Source organism: Chiroxiphia lanceolata, chromosome Z (genome assembly GCF_009829145.1).
Source record: "Chiroxiphia lanceolata isolate bChiLan1 chromosome Z, bChiLan1.pri, whole genome shotgun sequence".
Classification (NCBI taxonomy): domain Eukaryota; kingdom Metazoa; phylum Chordata; class Aves; order Passeriformes; family Pipridae; genus Chiroxiphia; species Chiroxiphia lanceolata.
Genome location: NC_045671.1, coordinates 41,295,257 through 41,321,724, shown reverse-complemented (window position 1 = coordinate 41,321,724; position 26,468 = coordinate 41,295,257). Strand labels below are relative to the sequence as shown.

The 26,468-nt window shown below is 38.6% G+C and overlaps 1 protein-coding gene across 5 annotated transcripts; it reads left to right on the top strand.

The window, feature by feature from the left end:
* On the top strand, positions 1 to 26,468 carry PRRC1 (proline rich coiled-coil 1). 5 transcript variants are annotated; one of them, XM_032675000.1, is made up of 10 exons: positions 82 to 141; positions 1,585 to 1,854; positions 5,503 to 5,616; positions 8,596 to 9,030; positions 10,245 to 10,405; positions 12,805 to 12,907; positions 15,634 to 15,797; positions 17,159 to 17,262; positions 18,135 to 18,237; positions 20,928 to 26,468. In XM_032675000.1, the coding sequence occupies exons 3-10, from the start codon at positions 5,523 to 5,525 to the stop codon at positions 21,135 to 21,137; spliced, it is 1,374 nt and encodes a 457-aa protein (XP_032530891.1). In that variant the 5' UTR covers positions 82 to 141; positions 1,585 to 1,854; positions 5,503 to 5,522; the 3' UTR covers positions 21,138 to 26,468. The 5 variants fall into 5 exon arrangements, with proteins under 5 accessions (XP_032530888.1, XP_032530890.1, XP_032530891.1 ...); XM_032674997.1 differs by lacking the exon at positions 1,585 to 1,854 and having other exon boundaries at positions 1 to 141; XM_032674999.1 differs by lacking the exon at positions 1,585 to 1,854 and having other exon boundaries at positions 39 to 155.

The window sequence follows — 26,468 nt, the reverse complement described above, 5'->3', positions numbered from 1 at the left end:
GCGGGGCCGCTGCAGACGTGGCAGGGCGGGGCGGGGCGGGGCGGTGCTGGGCCTGCTGGGAGCTGTAGTCCCCGGTGTTGCCGGGGACATTCCTTCATCCCCGGGACGGGAAAGGCCGCGAAGGGACGGGCCGGAACAGGGGTGATTAAGGCTCGGTGAGGGCGTTTGCGGTGGCGGGAGGGGTCGCCGGCGGGGAGGAGCGAGCAGAGGGCTGGGCCGGGCGGTGCGGGGGTCCGCGCCGGCTGCGGGAGGTGCGGCGTGTGTGGGGCTCCTTCCTCGTGTCCTGTCCTGGCTCGTCCTTCCAGCGGCTCCTGCGCTCCCCCTGCGGACACCGCCGTGCTCCGAGGAGAGGTGAGGGTCAGGGAGAGTTCCTGGCGGGATTGTCCCGGTGCCTCGCTGGGTCCCGTGTGTTGACCTGCCCCTGCCTCCCACCGAGCTTCCTCCGGGCTCTAGGGGTGTCTGGGACCTCAAGGCTCTGCTTTCAGCGAGGAACGGGAGTGTTGGTCCTGCTAAACCCCCTGTGGTTTCATCCCAAATTTGTTTGACTGGCAGTGGGAATGCTCGCCCTTGGGAATCTCTTAATGTCGTATAGAAGCAGCGCTTCAGAAGGTTTATTACTTCTTTCAGTGTCGCTGGAGGTATTATTTGCCCCTTTATATGATTGTTTTTATTGTCAGATTAAAAAAAACCCACATTATTTTTTTTGGGAGGAAACACTTCTGAAAGTGGTGGAGCTGTTGCATCCCGTCCCATGATATCCATGTCCCGAATATGATAGCGGTGTGTATGTGATTGGTGCAGATTGTTGGGATGTACAGGTGGCAGTTCCTTTGATGGCATTATTTGATGGTGTTACGTAGTTGTATGTGTAGATCAGTGATTCTCCCACTGTCCTCATCAGTGGACTGTGAGCTTTTTGATGCTTAAATATTTGGTAATGGAGGGGGGTGGTCTGGGGCAAACTCTCAGGGTTGGCAGTGGCACAGAGAATGTGTGAAAAAAAAATAATTCTAATTCCAATAATTCTGATAAGGTTAGGAAGCTTTTAGGCCTGCAAGAGTCACAAAGCAAGGCTAATCCTTACTGTCACACCAGGTGTTTCCAGCGGTCTTGGTCTGTGTTAGGTCAGGCACACTGGGTTCTGGCTGGTGAACAGACTTCTTTGCATTTGTTTTTGGGTTTTTTAAGGTGAAAAGGAAATGAAAGTGTTGTGATTAACATTATGCTATGAATATAGAATCATAGGATGGTTTGGATTGGAAGGGACCTTAAAGACCAGCCCATCCAGTCCCACCCCCTGCCATGGGCAGGGACACCTTCCACTATCCAAGGTTGCCTCAGCCAGGCCTTGAACACTTCCAGGGATGGGGCAGCCACAGCTTCTCTGGGCAACCTGTACCAGGGCCTCACCACCCTCACAGGGAAGAACTTTCTTTCTCCTAATATCTGATCTAAACCAACTTTCTTTCAGTTTGAATATTTTTCACTATCTGCTGATAAATACATCACATTCTGCATTGAACTGTGTTGCCAAACAATATATAATCAATAAATTCCACAATATTTTTTCTTGTGATTTTCTAGCTCATGTCAAAGCTGTGAAGTGCCAGTGTTTACTTGGACGAAGCTCAATTTACAGCCCCAAAATAAAGAATGCACAGCAGTGTTTACCTGCTGCAATCAGCTGGAGAAAAGTTGACTTAGCTTCAGTTCTCTACTCTAAAGCATTAATCAGGAAAACTTATGTTACATAGCACTGCTGAGACCAGCTCAATTTCAAGCCAAGGGATGAACTCACACACAGGTGCATTGTGACATCAGTAAGAATCCAAATACTCAGAAAATATACAACAGGTATAGAGAGTTCTGGGGATTTGGTTTGGGTTTTTTTAATTTGTTTTGTTGGTTTGGTTTTTTCCCCTCTGTTTAAGGCTTTGGACTTTGGAACAAGTCGTTGTAACGCAAGGTGATTAAACGGATGATCCCTCTCTGCCCTTCCTTTGGCTGTGGTGAGACTTTGTGTGCCCTCAGGGTTCGTCTGTGTTCTACAGATCAGATGCTGAAAGAAAGTTTGTCCCTGACTTTGTGTTCACCCTTTCTAAAGCAGAAAAAACAACCTGAGGGATTTTGCAGATGAAATTTAACATACAATCCAGCTCTGTTTTGGTTTGATTTTTTAAAAGAGAGTTGTTGTTATGTTTGATGTCAGCTTCACTCCATCTCTGACAGCTGAAGATGTTTCTTCTGTTGTTTTGTGAGGAGTTTTTATTAGCAGAAGCACTTACTGAAATAGAGAAAAGGGTTAATCAGAGATGACTGAAAATACAACCTCATTATAAATTCTCAGGTATGGTTGATTTCTAGATACTGTGTTTTTATCCATGTGAAATTTGCTAATCTCCATTTGTAAGTAATCTTATCATTAGCTGTGAATTTCTATATTTTAGAGTAATAACCTGAAGAATGCTTTTGAAGTGGTTATGTCATTAAGATTATTGCAAAATATTAGCACAAATGTAATTACTTCCTATTAAACTAAAGTGAAAAGATTAATAATTTGCCAGTTAAGCCTTTTAGTTTCTAAATCAAATTATTTCATTCCTGCTTTTTAACACGAGCCCTGTCAAGATTTTCAGTCAGAGCTTTACTCTCATTTTCTGTTGAGTACACAAACGCCTTGCATTTTGGAGTTAGAGTAGTGGCTGAAATGTGGTTTTAGGTTAATGCATGAGGTTCAGCTGGTGAAAATCAGTAAAAGTAGTTACCAGTCAACTAGGGATAGAGAGTTGGGTTTATTTTCTTTGTGTTATGTGGGAGTTTAACATTATCTCTACAATGTCTTCATTAGTACTGAAAAGGTTACTTTTTTAACCAAATAATTGATGAAAGCCTAACAAAATTAATGCTTCTACTTCTTAAAGGGGTTATTTTAAGGATGACTGGGAATATGGGTTTTCTGTATTCCTCTTTTCCATATCCCTTCTTTTTTACTGCCATGTAAGCATAACATAAGATTTTCTCCTACCAAAACATGGTGAGGTGGTTAAATTTGTGAAATCAGTTTGTCATCACAAATCACTAGATGGCAGTACTGATGTTATTTTCACCTAATTCCGCGTGCTTCACTGTGCCTGTCTCAGGATTTCGCCTTTGTAGGTTTGCAGGGAGGCACAAAAGTCACTTCCTTCAGAAGTTACGCTGACTTTTCCTGTTTTCAGGTCCTACTTGTTGAAAATCATGTGTTTATGGCTTGGGTTATGAAGAGTTATTACTATTACTTCTGGTTTTTTCCCTAAAACACTAAAAGACAGTTACAATTACACCTGTTTTCTTCTTTGAATTTGCGTATTCCCGTGTCTTGTCTTGTCCGGGTTTTTTTAATTATTTACCTTTTTTCATGCAGCACATGCAAACTACAACTGACTTAAGTTGAGAAATCAGTATACAGAAAGCTGTTATTTGTGCAGGCTTCTTATTAGTCAAGGCTTAATTTAAGTCAGTTCCATGTCATTTTTTAATTGTATTTTAGCAACTGACATGATTTCTGCACATTTGGGATTACTGATTCTGTTCTTCACCTTTCTCATTGCTAAGCTAATTGTGAAAAGAAACTACAGAGTAATTTACCTTTCTGCTAATTCCTGATTTTTCAGATGTGACTCAGCCGACTTCTCGTGGGTTGCCCCTTCTCTCTCACCCCTGCCCAACCAGTGTAATAACTTTCTGCAGCTTTACAACATCCTTGCACAGAGTTGATCTGTGCAACTTTTTCAGTCATTCTACATGGCCACAGAATTTATTTTAAGTGGGAAGCACCTCTCTGCAGTTTTTAGTCATGGCATTACGTGTAATCAAGCAGCAGATTAAAAGAGCCATGATAAAACATTCCTAGGTTTTGGTCAGTGATTCTTTTAATTGCACAGTGGGTAATTCTTCCTTGCTTCGCAGTGTCTAATTGGAAGAAGAATGACTTCAAAAATACCTCTGTGTGCAGGAATGTAAACTTCTGTAGATTGATTAAAATAAGGAATCTTGATACTTCAAGTTCTTCTGCTTGGTGAAGTTTGATGAAAGACTTTGCAATTCCTTTTTAAGGGATGGTGAGATTTACTCATTCTACAAGGACAGTCTGTTCCCCAACAAACAATTATTGACCCTTTCATCCCATCTGAAAAAAAGATGTTAAATGAATTAGAGATCCTCACAACCTAAAATCCATCTGTCATAAGAGTCTTCTTGGAATGCTGCACATAAGCCATGTTTACTTTCTTTCTGAGGTTGGTCTCAAGCTTTTAATCTTAAATCACCTAATGCAAATTACACTAGTTTATCAGAGGGACTGTAGTTTCTCCTGTGTGATTTTGATGCTTTCATTTGTTTTTTAAACTCTTTGTGCACCTGTCAAGACTGACATTGACATCCTCCTTTCTGGATTTCTCAATATGGTAATAACAGTAACTTTTCCTCCATATTAGATTAGGAGTTGTATATACATTTAAAACAACAGTGAGATATTGAGGGACTTTTTGTTTTGTTTTGTTTTTTTTTTTAAGAGAGGAAAACCACTGTATTTTTGTAAATGGAGTTTTGATTTAATGGATGTGGTGGAAAATGTTTTAAGCCTGTCTATTTTTCGTATATATTATTCCTTTGTATAGGATTTTTATTTCATTAAAACGTCCTTAAGGAACTGCTGCCTTAGGGAGTGGTGCAAATCATCACTGTCTAGTTTACCATACTGGTGAGAAAGCAGGGTTTTTGTTAAGCTGCCTCTGCACTGAAGAACAAAAATCACCTGGTGTTCATGAAAATCTTAATTTTGCATCTCTCCTTTTCTTCTGAGGCCTTGTACTTTAATTTAGGATTGTTAAATAAGGCATATAGCTCTACTTTTCTAGAAATAATGTTTCTAAAGGTTTACCCAGCTGTGTTAAAAGGTACTTCCAATGTAAACTGGCCTTCACAATAAAACACAAAGCTTTCAATTAACTTTCACTTCTAATAACATCACCAAGGAAGTGTGGTATTTGGATTTTACAGGAATAGTGTGTACTGGAAAACTTGTTCAGTATAAATTAATTTCGCTGTAATTTTATTCATACTGGAAGTAAAAGGTCCTGGTTTGGGTTACTACAGCTCAACAATGCGGCAAAATACTACCCCATAGTTAAGTTTTTCTTGGGATATGGGTTTTATGATATGTAATTACTTTTGTATTTTTACACTTTTAAATTGAAAGCAGTAGCTGGGCATGCACAGTAAGGTTTTTAGAAAGAGGCCTGGAGTTTGAGGTATTATCATAGTCCTAAAAATAAAGGGAAGATACAGGAGAAACAAGACACGATGGATAATTGTGTCCTTGAGATGTCATTTTTTTTCCAGAGTTAGTATTTGAGCTACTTGCTTAGTTCATGGATGTAAATAACTGTGTTGTGGCCTTTGTATTCTAATTTAAAATTTTTCCCCTTGTTTCCTAAGATACTTTTGTTTTTTTCCTCACAGCTTTGTGTAGCTGAAGGAAAATGATGGAAGAGAGTGGAATAGAGACAACTCCACCTGGCACGCCCCCACCAAGCTCAGCAGGGGCTGCTGCTGCTGCAGCACCTGTCTCATTAGGTACAGAAACATTTATTCATGTGTTTTGAAGCACTACAATTAATCCAAAAACATTGCAATTAGCATAATTACAGTTCTCCAGGCTACTTGGAAGAATTTAAATTGTTTTTTAATCATGGAAGTGTGCTCCTTCTCTTACATACATCTGACACAGAGAATATTTTAAACATTTTCTAATTCTTGAAACTATTTTATGAAGTCACTTGTGTTTTTTTAAGGATGCAGGGCCAGGAAAATAATACCTTCCACTACAGTGCGCAGTTAGATGAGCAGCATAGTAGGGAATTAAAAACAAAACAGATTTACAGTCCTGTAGAGGATGGTGGTAAACCTTGGATTTTAGTATTCATAGACTCCTAGACTGGTTTGGATTAGGAAGGACCTTAAAGGTCATCTCGGGATGGGTAAGGACACTTTCCACCAGACTAGGTTGCTCCAAGCCCCGTCCAACCTGGCCTTGAACACTTCCAGGGATGGGGCAGCCACAGCTTCTCTGGGCAACCTGTGCCAGGGCCTCACCACCCTCACAGGGAAGAATCTCTTCCTAATATCTGATCTAAACCTGCCCTCATTCAGTTTATAGTCTTGGCCCTATCCCTACATGCCCATGTCAAAAGTCCTTTTCCAGTCTCCTTTAGATTCTGGAAGGTGCTATAAAGTTTCCCTTATTGTGGCTGGTAGTCAAAGCATTTGATCTGATCTTGCAAGATTCTGAACACCATATTTGAATACCAGATACTTAATTTTTTGGCACATCTGGTATTGTTGAGTCAGACTCGTGCAGTGTGACCCAGGGAGTGTGCAGGGCTGGGGCATGGGAAGGAAGCACTAGAACTGTTCCCTCTTTTCCTGTCACTGTCTGCCCATGTAAAAAGTCACTCTCCCTCTTTCTTAGAAGCCCTCCCTTGAGTACTGAAAGGCTCCTATAAAGTCTCCCCAGAGCCTTCTCTTTTCCAGGCTGAACATCTACAACTCTCTCAGACTATGTCTATAGGAGACTAAAATAGATTTGTCAGCAAACACTTTTGGAAGATGCATAGAAAACATTGGTGAAGACTTAAAGGAACAAGTATAGAACAAATTACATTGGGGGCTTGCTGTACAGTTTCATGGAAGTCCGGATGTTCCTAGTGTGTCTCAGTTCTGTTTCAAAATATGCAAATAATGTATTGTCAAACACTACAGGAGGAATATGCTGAGAAAATCTGCCCTCAACAGTAGGACTGCAATAATAAAAACAATGTTTTTATTAAAACTGTGGAATTGTAACCTCTGATGGAGAAGTTGCTTTTAACTAGGATAAAAATGGGTTCTGGAATAAGGTTGCAGAGATACCGTCACACATGAAACATATTCACTGCCTCCATTCCTAGGGAAGCCATTGCAGCAAAGAAACTGGAGCCAGAAGTGCACAAAGTGTTACAGGATGTCACCAGTGTTGTTAATTTTATAGAAATGGCCTTTAAGTAGTAGTATTTTGTAATGAGATGGGGGGTGACCGTGAAATACTTTTTTCGTATTGCACAATTTGCTGGTCACCATTGGCAAGGTGTTGTAGAAGAGTTGTTGAACTCAATGTTGACATGAACTTTTTTTCTTTACAAAAAAAGAGTGTCTCAGATTTGCTGATGTTTTCTGTGATGACATGGGGCTTTCAGCAGTGTGCTGCCTAGCAGATATTTAAAAAAAAATGCACTCATAATTTGTCCTTTCAAGGTAAAGGTGACATTTTAACAAGGAGTGCTACAGGAGCTACTTTTGTAAGAAAGTCATGCTTTTGAGAAAGCACTTTGAAAACTGATATTTGGAAATGTTCCCATCATTATACATTCCTGTTGCCAAAACCAGTGCAAATGTTCCATAAAAACTGTCAGATCCGTACACTTAAACTTGGAATGAGAATTTCCTGACCTGTGTAAACCTCTTCCAAACAGTTTCAGTGGAATTTGAACCCACTTGTTAAAAATGAAGCATGTTCATTTTGCAAGAACAATCAATTGACATCAGGGAGGATGAAAGTTTTTCTGCCTGCATTTCAAGGAAAACCTGTGCATGATTGATAAGTGGGAGTGGAAAATGAAATAGTAAGATATAGCAAACGTAGCCAATGATGCACTTCTTCCATTTTGATCAGTTTGAGGTATCTTTTCCACCTATGGTGGCCCTTAAAGCCAAGTATCAAAATAGTCTGAACACAGAACCAGACCTTCAAATTGCTGCATCCTGAGGTGATAAATCAAGATGTAAAAATTATTGAGGTTTCTTCAGTGGCACTGCTCACACTAAAAAGCTGCTATCAATAATTGTATTATATAACACATTAATAATTACTAATTTATTATTATATTGAAAGTATATTAATAAAAGAATTTTGAGTGGAAGCAGAAGAGTTTTTGTACTGTTAAAATTTTTTCATTCATCTTTATCTCATCCTTTTTACATTTTTGTTGTGTATGTTTTGTAACATATACTAGTGCAGTGGTACATGTAAATAATTTATAAATAAATAAATTTACATGGGGAAGTGCTCAAAATTTTTTTACTGATAGGTGTTTGTGGTAAAGTTTGGAAACCACAGTGATTTGCTGATTGTGATTGATGTTTAAGCTGAGGCCAGTAAGCTGCTTAAGCTGATCCAACACCTTACTGCTATCAAAAATGGTAATTTCTGGTTTTCTGCCTTAGTTTATTCTTGTAATAGCTAGAAAATTGGGGCAGATTTCAGCTGCTCTAAGTTGTGTAGTCAAATGTAGACTTATCTTTTTAAGCTTGTGACAAATAGGGTCATGCAAGAAAAAGAGATGTGTCTTACAAATATTCTGTCACCAAAGGTTGAGTGCAATTGGTGGTGTGTGAAAAGTCAAGCAAGACTAAAATTAGCTTTGAAGGGGGAAGAAAAACAGAGCAGGTCAAAATTTACTTTTGAAGTAACTGCAGGCTTAGCATTTCTAAAATTATTTTTTTCTCTTTTTTCCCCAGCTTTGCCCAGTCCCCTTTCTACACCAAGCATGTCCTCTCCTCCTGCATATTCACCATCCTTGCCAGCTGGATTGTCTACAATTCCTCCTCCTCCTCCTCCTCCTCCTCCTCCTCCTCCTCCTCCTCCTTCTCCTCCTCCTCTGATGACTTCGGCTTCTCTCCCACCTGTGCCTTTTGCAACGATTTCTTCTCTTGCACCATCTCAAAGTCCTGCCCTACCTATTGCTTCCCCTTTAGCCTTTAGTACCCCCATGTCCCAGTTCTCTGCTCCTCCTGCATTCAAGGTTACTGCTAGCCCTGGTCTTCCTGCACCTCCCACTGGTCCCCCCATTTCAGGTTTTTCCATGTCCTCAGCCTATGATATCACGAGGGGCCATGCTGGTCGAGCACCGCAGAGCCCACTGATGCCTTCATTTTCTGCAGCTCCAGTCACAGGTAACTCTCCGTTTATATGATTTCCTGTTTGTGAGACAGGATGAGTGGTCTCCTGGGTGGCTTTTTTTACACCACTCTGCTACTTCAGCTTCTTTATAATTATAGGTACACTTAATTAGCATAGTTGCACTCAGGAGAAGGGATAATAGCCTTTAAAATACAGTCATGGTCCAGGACAGCAAGTCCATTTTAGTGGTGTTCTGGTAGTGTTCAGGTTCACAGAAAAATCTTTAGAAACTTTATTTTTTATTAACTTGCACAGGAAGGCCTTGCTGAACATACGTACATAGCTTTTGTCTAGCTCAGAGAGCCACCTTCACCTATTTTATTTCCCCAGAGTGGTATATCTCAGGCTGTAGTTTTATAATTTTCAGGGTTTTGTTCTCAAAATCTATCTACAACAAGCTGTCCATCGCATGACAGCAGTCTTTTTTATTTTTTCCAGTCACTAAATTGCATTAGGACAGCTGAAAACACATACCTTCCATGAAAACAGTTGCTGTTGTTGCTGAACCGATGTCATTTTGAGCTAGTGGAGTGGAACGGAGACTTGACTCTCAGCTGCATTTGGGCCAGGCTTTTACTGTTATTGGTGATACCTCTTTTAAGTAGTCTGTATTAGGAAAATGTCTAAAAAGAGCTATCAGGTGTGCAGTGTAAAATAAAAATAACTCTTGATTAAGGCTAGGTTGGAAAATCAGTTGAAACTGGGCAAAGGCTTATGCTTTGTTTTTCTGCTCTTTAGTTTCTTGTGTTTTCCTTTGAAATATGTAAACCTTTCTCCTTTTTCTACTGGTACTAATTTCCACCACCCAGTGTTAGAAAATTTCCTACTTCTCTTATTGTATGAGAACATTCCTATCTCTTTGTTTAGAGAGTAACACTTATTGCTCTCTTTGCTCTACGGAGGGTTTATTTTGAAAATTTGAAAATGATGAAAAGAACAACTTTTAAATTAACCTGATAAGAAAAAAAATAATCATTGTTTAACTTTGTACGTAATGTACAGCAGTCTCGGTTCTTTTAGAAGATATTGTTGAAGTAATTTTTAACAAGCAGAATTGTTCTGGGACCTTCAAGAAGTGAAGTGAATCAGCCCAGTATTCTTCTCTTCTTCCTGCAGTTTTCCTGTCAAACAATTGCACGTTGCTACAATATAACAAATTAACTGCAGTAAAATAAGTGAACACTTGTATTTTATTTGTCCCTCTTAGGAGGTGTTTTGGCTGATCCCATCACTCAACAAGCAACTTTCTCATCATCTTTGTCTCCTGGGGTTGGCTCTGCAATCACTTTTCCTGAGGAGCATGAAGACCTCGGAGTATCTACTGCCCATGGTGGAGCACCTGCTGGAGGGCTGTGGGGGTTTATAAAGGTATGGGAGTTTGTCTGTTACCTTCATGAGGAATTAGCATTTTTTTACTGACTATAATAAGATGTATCTTATTTTTTAAATGCTCCTTGCTACAAATCCTGTTTATTTTCCAGTCTCATGTGCAAGGTGGCTGTTTTTAATAGTGGTGTTTGCTGAAACTATGCTTTTACTCTTCCTCTGTATAGAAGAGAAGGGATTAGACAAATGCAGGTGTTCTAGGTTAATTTTAGTCCTGTGATAGGAACATATCTATCAGGTTCTGTCACATGTTCTTAAGTCAGATGAAGTTTTAGAACCTCTGAAAGACCTGAAAAGTAACTTTTACTTCACAGTGACTGAATGCAGAAGAAGATGGTCTGGTTACCTCACCTGAACGCTTTGCATATTACATTTATAGTTTCCTAATTAACTGAGTTTGATTTCTATGGGATGCAAACCATTCTTGTTCTGTAACAAATAAGATATTCTGTAACAGGCCTTTTTTCAAAGAAAGACAAACTACATATTTTCTCAATCACAAAGAAGTGTCTAAGATACTTGGTAAGATTATTCTGCTAGAAGGCATGGAATATATAGTGCAGAACAGATTCTCCTTGTGGGGCGATCTAATCAGACAAACGAAATAAGCAGTGACATCAACTAGTAGAATATCATTACCCTGTAACCTGTTTGGAGCTGTAACAGATACTACATATAAGTAGCATCATGAAGATTGTGGGGGGAAAAAAACTATCCTCAAGAGCAACACCATTTTCTGTGCTGTCTCATACTAAACATGAAAGAATCAAGTTTAATGTCCCAGCAGGGTTGCAGAGTTTTCAAGGGAGTTTCAAGCCCTTTTGAACATGAAAAGCTGGGAGGAAAAGTTGTGTGTGACATGGCAAACTGAGCCCTCCCCTACTGTGGAATTACACAGTGATGCAGTCTTGAAGAGCAAGATTAATTCTCCATCAGTACAGCAAGAGCAGAGTTGTTATGCTGCCCTTTTCAAGGAGAGATGTCTTCTTATGATCATAAAAACACATCTTCTTTCATCCTTTAAATATCAATGTCCTCCTTTCAGTCATTACATTCGTCTTAATATTTGCAGTTTTCCAGAAGGGAATATTTTACTTGTGACACGATTCTGTAGCCCTTTTTAGAGTACCAGAGCTTTCAATTGCAAACCAGTTGGAAAAGCAATCTCTTCCACATTGGTGTTATCTGGTGTTGGTACTAGGATCCAGAAGGTGTCCTGTTTGTATTTATGGAGAAGGTCAGTATTATTGACTTCAATAATGAAGCCCAGATTGTGGTTGAAGTATGAAGCGTTCCATGTGCTTTGCGTGTTCAGTGACCTCTTCTTGAGAATTTCCCAGGTGAATGAGGAAAGAATGAAGAATTGTTAACTACACTGAAAGCACCAAGTTCTTGATGTATGTAAGCACACCTCAGTCTGTGTTTTTTAAAGATCAGACAGAATATGGGACTTAAACTGGTAGTTTTTACAGAAATGCATCTGGAATTCCCTACTGAAGAGCTTAGACAATAGTTGCAGCAGTTATCTTTAATTCTGTTCTTGAAATAGTTTGAAATACCCTTTTTCCCTTGGTATTCTTAAGAAATCATACACTGTTTTTCCAGATTTCCTTCAAGCTAGATAATACCCCAAACTATGACAATAATCTAAAATTGGCAAGTTAATGATCTAGAATTAAATGAGATTGTGTCATTTCCAAGATTAATTTCTACCTTATGTATCAGAGGCAAAGTTGTATACTATTGCAGTCATTGCACCTGACACCTTGCAGGTTTGACTGTTTAAGCAATGAAGGCACCCAGGACCTGAATTTTCAACTTTTATTTTGTGCGCTGCTTACATGGAAGATCCTCCATTTGAGCAATCTGGGTTTATGTTGCCATAGAATTGGCTGATAGGAATTTCAAGTTTAACTGCATTGTAGTTCACAGTATGGTGGTAAATTCATGTTTTACATTGGTATAAAAGTGTGGATTATTTCTCTCTGTTTGTGCTTGGCAGATGAACACATTAAGGCATCTTCCATAGGTAGATGCTGCTCAGGAACTATCTCTATAATGACTTTGTGTTAGTTAGGCAGCCAGGCTGCTAACTGGAGAAGCACTGCTTGGCTTTGCAAGATAATGGGGCTGTTTCTGCATTAATGCAGAAGATAATATTTTAACTTCCTGGTGTAACTGAAAAGCTGTGATAGTCATATTATGTAGTGTTTGTGCTGAGTTATGACATACAATAAGCCATTAAAAAGTGTAATGGTTAGAAACACACAAAGCAGCTTAGTATTTTTTGTTTCTTTCTTTTTAACTGTAACGTTTTGAATTTCTTGAAGGGAGGGAAAGAAAACAGAAGATAATATGGAAATGTATTTGCTTAAATTTAGAGTGTAGCTGAGAATCCCATGGTGAAGTCTGTTCTTGATAAAACCAAACATTCAGTGGAGACCATGATCACAACACTGGATCCTGGCATGGTTCCCTATATCAGTAAGTGTTTATGACAAACCATTGGATGTTGCATATAAATGCCAGAGAAGTCAATATAATAGTAACTACTTTTATACTTGAAATGTAAAAGTATTTCAATTACATCTTGAAAATTAACAGGAAGGATAAGCACTGTGGTATTCACCATTTTTTTATTTTACTGGATTCCGTTGCATGTCACATACAAGCTGACCTGAGATTCCTGCTTTTTTGAAATGGGGAAGCAAAATGCATCATTTGTACAGGGTGATGGTGTGGTTTTGTTTTTTCGGCCTGGCTTTTTTTTTCCTTCTAGCAGTGTGATAAGCAGTCCTCCTCCTTAGGTGTGCCAGTACTGCCCTTGGTCTGCATATAAATGAAGCTGGTCAGGAAACTGCCAAGACTCAGAAGAAACCATTAAAATGATTTTTTTTTTTTAAATTTTGTTTTTCTGAGATTTTTTTTTCAGCTGGACCTGTTCTGTGACCCAGTAACTACATTGCTGCAGTGCAAAGCTACAGTAAATGTTGATTATATACAGTTTGGCAAACTGTATTTAAGCTTTCTGTTGCAGTCATGACTGTCCCTTTGTAATATGTCAGTATCCTGTGTAGTTTGACACAGTATGTATTGACAGATCAACTTTATTTAGAGGACGAATTATTTCTAGTAAAATGCTTTGCTTGTAAGATTCAGGTCTAGTAAGCTAATGCAGTATTTATCTCAAAGTTCTCTAAAGTCCTGTTGGAAGGAAAAGCATCTGTTTACATCTTGGACAACTTGGACATTTATCTGCTGCGTTGTTTTTGTAGTTGCAGTTGTGGAAATAGGGCAGAGATTCGTATGTACTTCCTTGTAAAAATGTATTCTGGCATCAACAAAAACCATGTACCCAACAACAAATGGCCCCACTTCTCTCTCTGCTCTCTCTCCATTACTGCAGTGCCCAAGAAATGTGATCTTCCTCATGCCAAAACCTGAAATTACCAAAGCTTCTGGATGAGTTGGTTGAAATTATTTTTTTTTCATCTAAGCAAATAGTATTTCTGTAGTCTCTTTCTTGAAAAGAACTGAACTGTTTTCATTGGCACATTGTGAAGATGTCATCTGAGTCATGCACCTGGAATAGACAATTTCTGTCTGCCTAGGAAATGGTCACCCTGTAAGCATAAACATCAATGCTTTGTAACAAAAGATGTCAGGGAATCTTAAATTGAGTGTGTAAATGTTATTTCAGTTTATAATACACAATGAAATTTCACAGTCAAGTGTCAGAGCTTAACTTGATGTGACAATTCTGTCTCTGATTTTACCAGGGTATACCTAGTTCTTATATTTTAGATTTTAGTATTTCCGTATTGTCCTAATGTGTGGCAGATGTTATCACAAATGTTTTCATTTAATATATGTAATATCCTTGTTTCTCTTTTGTAGTAGTATCTGTGATGAACAAAGATATACTTTTGCTATTTGATGATCCTTAATACAAAAGAACATATTCTGTATTCTCCATCTAAACATGGGGCACAGTTACTGTTCTTAGTGTTGTTATGCAGTAATTTACTAGATCTGTTATGGATTAGTTTTTAGCTTCATTAGAAGCTCTTTAACAGTATTTCTGTTCCTGGGTGCTCAAACAAGGCTAACTTCAGTAAATACCTGCAGTCAATTTTAAGCACTTGTTTAATTATATTAAATTCATTTCTATCCGGAGGGAATCCATGAAAAAATATACTCTTAATTATTTTTTAATCCAGTAGTTAATCAGTGTTTAAAACAATTGCCCAAAGTTCAGTGATGTGTACGTTCAATTCCATTCAGTAAAGCAATTGATAAATAAAGTTAAAAAATTACCCCCAAAAAACCCAAATAGTATGTTTTACTACTGTTCTGGCATATCTCTGGTGATTCTTCATAAAAATAAGATGATTCCTGTAACTGAGATCTGCTGCGTAATATGAGGAAAAGAGTAAATTGTTCTTTTCTTTGAAATTTAAGCTTTGGGTTTACCATTATCACTGGGGTAACTTTTGCTGTGATAGACAGATGTGAGGTATGATTGAGCTCATCAGTCTTTTTTAGTAGTTTATGATTTCTTTTAATTAATGAATTGCTTTGTTTTATTCTAAAAAAGCTTAGTGAAAACACCTGCTTCTTTATGGAGATGCTCCCCATTGGAAAACAGTCAGAACTGTATGCAAGTTTTTGGTTCTATAGATATTTAGCATCAAAAAACAGGATAAAGCATTAGGGAGGAAGACAAGTTTACACTCCAAGGGCGACTAAAAAGTAATGTGAGCCTTTTTTTTTAAAATTATGTAATTTGACAGCTGTTCACTGGATTTTATGTTCTTGATCCCTTTCATAAGGAAGAGTTTGTGCGTGACACCAGCATTCCTTACTGCTTCCCAGAACACCAACACGTCCTTAGAAATGGATGTCAGTTTTCCGGAATCTCTATAAGTTGTCATCTTATATGGGTGCTCTGGTTTCTTTCAGGTGCTGAACAACCACCAGTTCCTATTGTCTCTCTTTCATCCATGCTTCACTTACCTATTCATCTAACATTTACTTCCTAGCTTAAGTTACTTCTGCTTCATAAAATAACTATTGTACAGTGCATGAGAAACAGGAGAGCAGCTGAAAAATACTGTTGAGATGGAGAATGTATTTGAACTGTCTAATAATGGGAATGAGGAAAAATACGTGCACATGTGTATTTTACAGATTACAAAATTATTTTACAGGAACTGGGGGAGAACTGGACATAGTGGTCACTTCTAATAAAGAGGTAAAAGTGGCAGCAATTCGAGATGCCTTTCAAGAAGTCTTTGGAATGGCTGTTGTTACTGGAGAGGCTGCACAGTCTAACATTGCACCCCAACCTGTGGGCTATGCTGCAGGTTTAAGGGTAAGTTGGTATGTGACAGTACCCAAGTACCACCAACACAGAGATTCACCCAGAAGAATCTCATTTTCCATAAAGTGGAAGTCAGTTTGGGGGATAGGTAAACATTTTCTTTTGTTTTGTTTTTGTTTTTGGTTTTTTTTTGGTGTGTTTGGTTAGTTGGTTTGTTGTTTTTCGGGGGGTGAGGGTTTGGTTTGGGGTTTTTTCCCATTTGAATCATCAGACCAGTTTAGAGCTGCTTGTTGAAAGATTTTTTTGAGTTTTTTTGCAAGCACATTCACTGCAAGTTAAGATTATTTATGTCAGTTTTCTTACACTGTCATTGATTGCCATCGCGTCTTGTGTACATTGTGATATTACTGTAGTTTGAAAGTACATCAGGCACTTTTGAATAGTCTGTGACTAGCAAATCATGTTGGGAATACTAGAAATTAAAAGAGATTCTTTGAGACTGAATTGCCTCCCTGATACTTCTGTAGATGAAAGATTGTTTGATTAACACTTGTCAGGGATCATCGCAAACAGATCTATGTTCTGTTTGAAAAGTAATTCACTGTGCAGCCTTGCAGACTGCTGTGCTGCCCCAGAGGAAGGGTTAGCAAGGGTTTGGCCAATAACTAAAAATCCTGAAAACAGCTATTTAGCATTGCGTTTTTTAAATGTCAGCAAAAACTCATGAGAAAGGAAGTCTGTTCCCCTGACTGTTGTGGCAGTGTTTGAGCAGAGTAAAGCCTGTTCTCACAGTAATGTATTAGCTGATACAATTGTATATGGAGGTAAAGCAGAATAATGTATATGTTCCTTTACTTATTTAGCTACTGTAGTGTAATGGTAGTAATATTTCTATTACAACTTCAGAGTGATAATAGTTTTCAAGTGAATGATTCCTACATTTTAGTTGGATATGTACCGCAACAAAATTGATTCTTTACCTTGGTCTTATGAAGTTAACTCCAAAGCACTCAAAGGATCTAAACCCAAGAAGTCTTAAGTTGCAAAACTGTAAGTGTGAGTAACGGAAATATGTACTGATGCTTTCACTAATAGTGAAACTTGGCACAGTTACAGATTAGGAATTCTTTACCTGCTGCTCTGGGCTTTTTTTTGGAAAACAAAAACCTAAAAATATTTAATTAGTTTTATCATAGTGTTTGTTACTGTTTGTGATTCCATTATGGCTTTTCATGAGTTTGGTTGTTGTTTTTTTTCCCTAACATTGAAATAAGAGTAATTTTCAAAATCTCTCATATTTTCTGTTTAACTTGAGAAGTATGTTCCAGAGTTCTTCTGGGATTAATCTGTAAACATTGTACTGTGTTGTGGTTCAAAGAGAGTGTTGTCTAACAGCTCATGTCACCATTCAGGGAGCACAGGAAAGGATAGACAGCTTGCGTCGGGCAGGAGTCATCCATGAGAAACAGCCTGTTGTATCCGTGGAAAACTTCATTGAGGAATTGCTTCCTGACAAGTGAGAACATCAAATATATTGCTGGGGAGTCAGGAATGTTCTTTGTTGACTCAGAGGAGCTGGTGTCAGTATCACTCTGAGCAGAAGAAAGGAGATGGTCTGTCTTCAGTTTTGCTTTGGCAGATTTGATTTTGGTGATGATGTTCAGCTCTTTGTCCAGACATCTTGAGACTTTTAATATATAAAAAGCATTGTCAGGTTTTTCCGGATTCACAATATAAAAACACAGTGAAGTTATACCAAACTGAAAAAATTAAGGAACTGTGAAAGTTGGAATTTGGCTAGTGGTTTGTGCACTCCTGTGTACATCCTCTCTTCTCTTTTTCTGAAATTGTATCAGAAGGTATATTGGGAAATACTCTAGGAGGGGCAGAAGTGTTTTTCTGAATAAATCATTTAAGGAGTTGTTATAGCATTAGACGTGCCAAAAAATCTTCTGAATATAGAACATGAGTGATAAATACAAATATTTTTTAATTGTTAGGGAAGGTTATTTTAATGAGGAATGTTCTTTCAAAGATTGAATGAAAATTATAGCATAATAACTATGGCCAAAGGAATGTATCTGCATGCACACCCAACCCCTCAGCTTTTTTTGTGTCCTTGATTTGTAAGTTTCATATTTTTTATATATTTCTATGTATATGTATTTTACATACATACACATGCACTATAATATTATATATGAGAAAACAGATATATGCAAACTTTACTTGAAAAATACCAGAACACTTTGATGAGTCTCATTATGACATTATTACTGCATTTGAAGTAGATTTTGTAAAATGGTCATAATTTAACTGCTAATCTGTTGGTTTTCAGTTGCGTGATACTCAATACTCAGAAATAAAGTAATATGCATGTCATTGCAGGTGGTTTGACATTGGATGTCTGATTATTGAGGATCCAGTTTATGGTATTCACCTAGAGGCATTTACCCAGGCAACACCAGTACCTTCTCAATATGTTCAGCAGGTGAGTTTTCAGTTTTCTTAACAATTAACAGTAAGATTTAACTTTTAATTTTATTTATGATGTCAGTTCTTACTGGCAGTTGCTCCATTTGAATGTTTTCATTTATAAAATGAGGATAAAAACTGTTTTTGAATCACGTTAATGTATTACCTTAAAGTCTTCAGGCATTTATGGCAAAGCATTTCTTGATCAAATGTGTCATTCTGTGTCACTTTGGAACACTAGTTTTACTTTCCTATTAAAAAAGAAGAAATACTGACCAAGAAATCAACCAGAGAGAATTACTTCCTCAAAAAGGAAATACAACAATTCCCTATGAGCATATAGACTCCCACCTAAACAGCAAGGCTGATTTCCTCTTCTGAGTGTGCTATTCTGACAAGGATGTAAAATATCTGAAATCAAAAGGTTTCAGTCTAGGAAATATCATGGTTCATCTCATTGAAAATAATGTACAGCTCTTAAATATCCCCAGTAGAAGGTTTTCGTGAGATGGTTTAAGTTTCATTGGACGCAGGCTGGGAATTACTCCAGTCACTGCATGTCTCCTGACAGCAGATATGAGTCGTACATTAATTAACTCTGGTCTGAAAATTTGTTTTAAATAAATGTTTCCATGAAGAATGTAAAACCAAAACTGTTTGGGGTTTGATCCCTGGGGGTTGTTTTGAGAAAACAAATAGTAACTGCTATTTTTTTTTCAGTAGTACCCATTTCAATAAGTGAGCATTTGTGGGATTGGTTCTTATTTTCCTGAGTTCTTACAGCCTTGAAAAGCTGATGAGTGGCAAAACGAGAAATATTGCTCTGTCTCTGTAGTTTTCCAAAATGCTTTTCAAAAACAGTGGAGAAAGACATGAAGCTACAGGAAAAAATGTTCAAGGGTCCCTTTCAAACCCAAAGTATCCTGCATATTCTGACAAACCTATGCTGTTGTAGTTGCAAGACAGTAGTTTTAGGAAGGGCACAGTACACTAATGCTCTTGATCTGCTGTACATGCACTCGAAATGGACTAATTCAAAATCTGTATGAAGGAGGTGGTTACCTGTGATGAGCATCAGACCAGAGAAATGCAGAAACACCCCCACTGTTTCCCTTCTGGTTCCAATTGCAGAATGAGGGGTACAGATGTCATTTACCTGGACTTCTTGACACAGTCCCCCACTCAAAATTAGAGATGGATTCAATGGATGGACTGTTCAGTGAATAAGGAATTGGTTGAACAGTCACATACAGAGGGTCATGGTCAGTGGCTCAGAGTCCTGATGGACATTAGTGACCAGTGGTGCCCTCAGGGGTCTGTATTGGTACCAGTGTGATTTAATGTCTTCGTTAATGACATGGATGAAGGGACTGAGAGCTTCCTCAGCAGGTTTGCAGGAGACACGAGACACCAAACTGAGGGTGCAGTGACACACTTGAAGGACAGGGCCATCCAGAGGGACCTGGACAAGCTCCAGAAGTGGCCCCTGGGAATCTCCTGAGGTTTAACAAGGCCGAGGGCTGGTCCTGCACCTGTGTTGGGGCACCTCCAGGATCAGTCCAGGCTAGGGATGAGCAGATGAAGCAGCCGTGGGGAGAAGGACTTGGGGGCACTGATGGGGGAGAGGCTGGACATGGCCCAGCACAGAAACCCCCCATGCCCTGGGCTGATCCCACAGCATGGGCAGCAGGGCAGGGGGGGATTCTGCGCCTCTGCCCCTCAGGTGAGACCCCACCTGCAGAGCTGCCTCCAGCCCTGGGGGCCCAGCACAGCAAGGACATGGAGCTGCTGGAGTGAATCCAGAGGAGGCACCAAGATGATCAGAGGGATGGAGCAGCTCTGCTGTGAGGAAAGACTGGGAGAGTTGAGAGTGTTCAGCCTGGAGAAAAGAAGCTTTGGGGTGACCTAATTGTGGCCTTCTAGGACATGAAGGGGCTACAAGAAAGATGGAGAGAGACTATTTACAAAGGCCTGGGGTGACAGGACAGGAAGGAGTGGTTTCACACTGACAGACAGAATGTTTAGCTTAGATAGTAGGAAGAAATTGTTACCTGTGAGGACGATGAGGCCCTGACACAGGTTGTCCAGAGAAGCTGTGGCTACCTCATCCTTGGAAGTGTTCAGGGCCAGGTTGGATGGGCTTGGAGCAACCTGGTCTGGTGTAATGTGTTCCTGCCCATGGCAGGGGAGTTGGAACTATGTGAGCTTTAAGGTCTCTTCTAATCCAAACCATTCTACAATTCTGTGAAGTGACACTATATAATCCCTTTGTGATCTCATGCAAATCTCTCAGCCCTTCTTTTCTGCCAGGCTCAGCTTTCTCCTTGCATTTGGCTACTTGCCTGCTTCAGAGGGACATTTTAACTGTTTTTAAAGCTTTTGGAGGGTATGTATTGTTATTGATTCCATCTATTGGCTACTTTATAAGAGAATGGCAGTATGTCTTTACTCTCTTAAGCTTTGTATTTTAGTTTATACTCTTCAGATGTTGCTTGCATCATGATACATAGAAATCCAAATAATTTGCTTGGCAAATTATGGGGCAATCTGAAATCTGATTCTGATACCCTTTGATTTACCATGTGAGTCTGTTGATATAAGAATGATCATGATATAAGAATGATGACTTGTGAAAGTTGGTGAAAATAGAAGCAAAACTACTAATTTCAGTCTCTCTAAGTAATCCCTTCTCACAATGTTGCACAGGCCAGGAGTCTCACACCTGAGGACTACAATCTGAGATGGTCAGGCCTGCTGGTGACCTTGGGTGAGGTGCTGGAGAAGAGTGTTCCGAACGTGAACAGGACGGACTGGCATGTGGTGTTCACGGGCATGTCCCGCCGGCAGATGATCTACAGCGCGGCCAAGGCCCTGGCAGGGATGTACAAACAGCAGCTGCCACCCACGACCATGTGAGAGTGGCTGGTCTGTCACAGCAAGAAGTACTGGTCTTGGTTCTGGAGTTGATATGAAGGCTACCCACTCTTAATTTGCAGTGGATGCAACACAGATTTGTAATCTTAACTCTAAACTGCTTCTACTTTTTAAGAAGCGAAGGTGATTTCTGGTGGTGGAAGTGAGCAATTACATTTTTTGGCTATTTTATGATTTCCAGTATGATTCACAAAGCAGGAAATTGAGACAAATGCATATATTTATAACTGCTACAAGTAGCATTACAATTTTTCAAGTGTAACATGCTATGATTTGACACCTTACTAGGCATTTGCTGAGTTACTTTAGTTAGTATACTTTTGAAAGGGGATATTTGTTTAGCTGTTTCTATTATATTAGTAATATAAACATGTTGACAGCATAACATGTATGCTATATATATGCATTTCAATCCAGAGAGACTACCTTACATGTTATACTGGGGCACGTATTTAGGGGATACTTAAGACCTCATGAGTTTGGTGTCTGTATATAGTTCTCAGGAGTGATGCCAAGTAGTTTCTACAGCACATAACAGTGAGGTGCTGAAGAGCACAAATCCATGCCCTGTTAGCTGAAGTCTTTGCTAAATAGTTCTGAATTCTCATTTTCCATGCTGCATCTTTTTTTCTTTGTTATGTAGCAGTAATGAAATTCGTGGCCAGTTGAAACACCACAGACAAATTTCGAGTTGCTTCAGTGGGTTTTATATCAGGTACCGCATATGCCACATGAAATCATCTCAGCAGTCTGAATAACATCGTTTACTCCAATGCTTCCAAACTTCACATTTTATATGGAATTACGTAATTTATCTAGTTACAGCTGTCAGCAATTTGATTATGGAAAATGGTGATGTGTGTATCGCTTGCTTTGCTAGCCTGGGTTTCTTAAACACTTTGAAATCTTAAATGCTTTCTTGATGTCATGAACTCACTGTCTCTCATATAAATTTTTGGTGTGTCTGATGTTTTTCATGGCTGTAAAGGCCCTCCATCAATGCTCATGCAATCTTAAAATCTGTATTTAGAAATATGGAAGTAATTGTGAAGAAAATATTTTGGTAACACTTTCTTAAGAAACAAAGAATAAACAAATACTTTTTGTTTGCCTTAAGCAGTTTTTCAGCTTATATTGCTCTGCCTTTACCTTTATTAGATGCTTGCAAAGAGCATTTTTATATACAATATACTTTTAAGCCAGCTCATGATTGTACCCGGTGGAAATCTATCTATTTCCAAGTATTTGACCTTAATTGGTTTACTCTATAAAGTAGTTGAGTAGATGTTTTCAGCTTTTTACCATCTGCTGGGTTGTGTTGCGGGCAATAATACAAGAGGAAGTTCAACAGGTAAGACATTGACATCCTGTTTTAAATTTATGTTGAAATCAGCTTAGAAAAGCAGAGACACATTTGGACATGTGACTTTTATTACATGTACAGCCAATTCCCAACTGCTTCATCACTGCAGATGCAGCTGCAGAAGCCATTTCTGCTACTTTATGAGGGGGTAGGTTCGTTCAAATATTAGCGTCATGAACAAAAGATCAAGAAAGCTACTACATATACTACTATTATACTACATATACTATTCTTTTTAGGTGTGTCTCACATAGATGCAGCCAAGTTTTTTGAGTTTGCATTACTTTAAAAGAGATCTACCTGGTCCTTAAACTAAGGTTCTTCAAAATGTTGGAGATGGTTCATTAACTGCACTTGTTGCTGGTTTTTGTACACTTAAGACAATGGTTCTTTAAGTCCCCTGTGCATTGCACAATGGCAGGGTTTTAATTGTTATTGTGAGAAAGGAGCAGAGCAGTGATAAATTCAGGCTGAACTTTAGAAGGTATGTATAGGCTGATGAGAGATGGGTGAGCCTTCAGAAATATCAGCACAAGGGTTTTGTATATAGGAAGAATACTGGAATTTTTTTTCTGAGGCTGAAAAATAATTTCAGGACTATATATATACAGGTATGTGTAGAACAGCACACTGACACACCCTCTCTGCAAGATTTGATATATGAATTTTAGGCATGGGGTCACAAGTAGGGATTTTGAAGGAGACTGTGACTGGGTGATTGTTAGAGAAGAGCTGAAAATTTAAGTGTGCAGAAACTGCTTTGTTCAAATGAAACTTTTTCTCCTGGACTTCATTTGCACATTCTAATCAGCTTTTTGGTTTAGAAAGTGTACTGTTATCCCAGTTCTTAGTCTGTGCCCTTAGAGATTGACTTTGCAAGCAGCTGTAGTGGCTTAAGGTGTTACAGCCCTGTCAGTGGAGGTTTCTGCCCCTGCAGATTTTCTTGTAGAATTAGCTCTGAATGCTAATTATGAGTTGAAGTTACCTGTGACTGCTCTCCCACGCTTGTTTTAACAGTAGCAAACCTGAGTTGAAAAGTTTCTGCTCTGGGCCTGGCCTTAGATTTTCATCACAACACTACTCAGAACATTGTGGCTCTGTCAGAAAAATCCTGGTTGTGAAGTTCCCCACACAATTTTGTTGAAACTAGTCTGATAACTTCCACCCAGCTGCCCCCTCAAGGTTTTCCATGCACATCTGTTGAAGAAGGGATGGGGCATGTGGGGTCTGATGAAGCAACAAATACAGTTTAGTGGAACATATTGGTCCAAAACCAGAACAGTCTCAGTGTACTCTGTACATGAGCAGAGTATTATCCTTTAATGGAAAGCTTTTAAAATTATCTTCCAATTCCAGTCTTCTTCTTTAGACATCTCAGTTTGGTCAAGATAGTGAGGAATGGCAGAAGAGGGCAAAAATAAGAATGAAGTATGAACGGATGTGAAGGCGATCAGGAGAGTACCAGAGAAATAGGAGTGTCTAGTGAGCAGGTACAGGAGCTTAACTGTATTTAATGCAGTGTCCTGGATGCAGGAAGTGGTAGAGGGTAGTTGAGAAATCAGGTGGGAATATGGAGTAACTTGGGTCTGTCTGCTGCTGTTTATTTTGGCCAGCTTTAGAAGACCACCAACATATACATGCATATCTTGCAGCAGAGAGGTTTAGCCCAATTGTGATTCAGATTCTTCAGGATATTTGTAAAAGCAGCTTTTCTTTTCCCATAATAGTATAATGTGAGGTAAACCTTGCAGATGGAGGTAAGACATTATCCCTGAACAGTGTTGACTCTGAAACAGAACTCTGTGTGTCTAGTTTACAATTACATTTAATATTTTGACCAAGCAAATTTAAAAAAAGGAAAAAACATTACTCTTCATTTCCTACTCTTAACAGACACAGGATTAAGTAGTAAATGAGAACATTCTGTATCCCATCAAAAGTTGTTAATAGACTTGAAAATCAGAATCAAATAGCTTCAAACTTGGTTATTTTTCCAATGTGTATTTTAACTTCAACAATTAAGTCTGTCTGTAACTTATCAAAAACTCAAATTTTGACATCCTGAATCCCTGAACTGTTTGGCTTTGACTTCATGGTTCTGTTCCATCCATAGTTACACAATTCAGGAAAAGCTAGTTGCATAAAAGCAATAGTGTATAGAATTACAGTTTCTAAAAGGAAAAAAATGCCAATTGGTTTGATTTATCATCTCATTGTGCAGAATTCTGTCAAAGCTTTAGATACTCCAGCCAGCTGATTTTGTAAAGCAGCCAGACTATGACCTGGCAATTAAATTGTGAATACACAGTTTTGCAGAGGAATAACAGATCCAAAACCACTCAGCAGCTTCTTCTGAGCTAACACAGGGATTTGTCATGTACTGGAATCAAAGGAGATGCAGCTCTAAGGTTACAAGCAAAATTAAAATATTTGGTATTAAGCAAGTGATTTCCAACTATCTTTGCATTCTACAAGTGTGAGTGAATATGGCACTGGCCTTCTCTGTAAGTTAGAGAAGTACCTCATAGTAGAGGGGAAAGCAGATGGGTTGGTTTTGCAAGATTTGGTGGCTATTTTAATGCAAAGTTGCATGGAATTCTGTGTAAAGCCTGTGGTTTTTTAATATTAATCACAAAAACACACTTCTTGTTAAAGGATACTCCATGACAGGAGTGAATGTAATTTTTCTTTTTTTTTTTTAAATTATAGTGTTGGAAATTGTTGATCACAACTTTCAAGCGTCTTTTATTCTACTTGCTCAGATCAGCATGTATTTGAAAATGCTCAGACTAAAAAATAGCTAATGTAGTAGCTTCGTTGTGAATAATGCAGTGAACCACTCAGTCAAATTCCTCCCTCAGTTTAGTCTTGAATTCATCAAAAGTTCCCTGAGTTTTAAAAGCTTTCACTTGACTTAGTTTGAGTATCTGTATGTTCATGCTTGTGCAGTTCAGTTGATTCTGCTCAGAATTTTATAGGACAATTTCCCAGTGGAAGAAAACACAGTTCTCCTCTAACAGGATACTATAGGGAACTTCTTTCTTCTCAGCTCAGAAACAGAAAAAAAAGTATAGCTGTTGCCTTGCTTGTATGCTAAAATTGAATCTGTTATGTCTTCTGGGGAGAAAATTAGTAGATAAGAGATAATAGACTTAATTAAACTTACTTGAATTGCTGTATTTTAGCAACTTGGGATAGGTTGTGAAACAAACAGTATTTAACCACAGTGAGAAGCATCCTAATTTATTTTTTCCTCAAGTATCAAACGGAGAGCTGCTCTATCTGCTTTGAGAATAAAGCGCACATAAATGCATATTACTGAGGGATCGTTTTCATGATCTAATTCTTACAGTTGCAGGAGCAGCTGTTCCAAGTAAGTGGTGAATATTCTGCAACTTCTTGGAAAAGTGCAGGAAGTTGCATTTTGTGTAAGGAATAGTATTTTGATCAGTAGTGGGATTCTGAAATAGCTGTGGCATCAAACAAAAACCAGCAGATTTTTAAAGAATTCCCAAACAGACTAGTTATCCTAAAATCAGTGCTGGTCTTGGGACGTTGCTCTGGGATAAGTGACTACAGTTATGCACATGCAATGCAGATTCTAGGGGTTTTGTTAAAATGTACTAAAACTAAAAATCAACAAACTTGTGTCTGCAAGGGAAAGAACAGGAGAATTTTTCTTTTTAACATAATGGGAATTACTGTAATCAGTAATCACACTGTTACATAATTCTTTTTGTCTGTAGTTCTCACAATATTTGCAAAAAAGCACATCCCAATACTTAGAAGGTCGTAAGCATTATAATGAAAACATTTTAAGTTCTCTCTGTCCTGTGTAGATGCAGACTTTTGTATCTTTAGAGCTTATTTTCCTGGACATTGCAAGTCAGTAATACCAGACACACAAAACCCTAAATTGATAAATATAATAAATTAAAATTATTACTAGG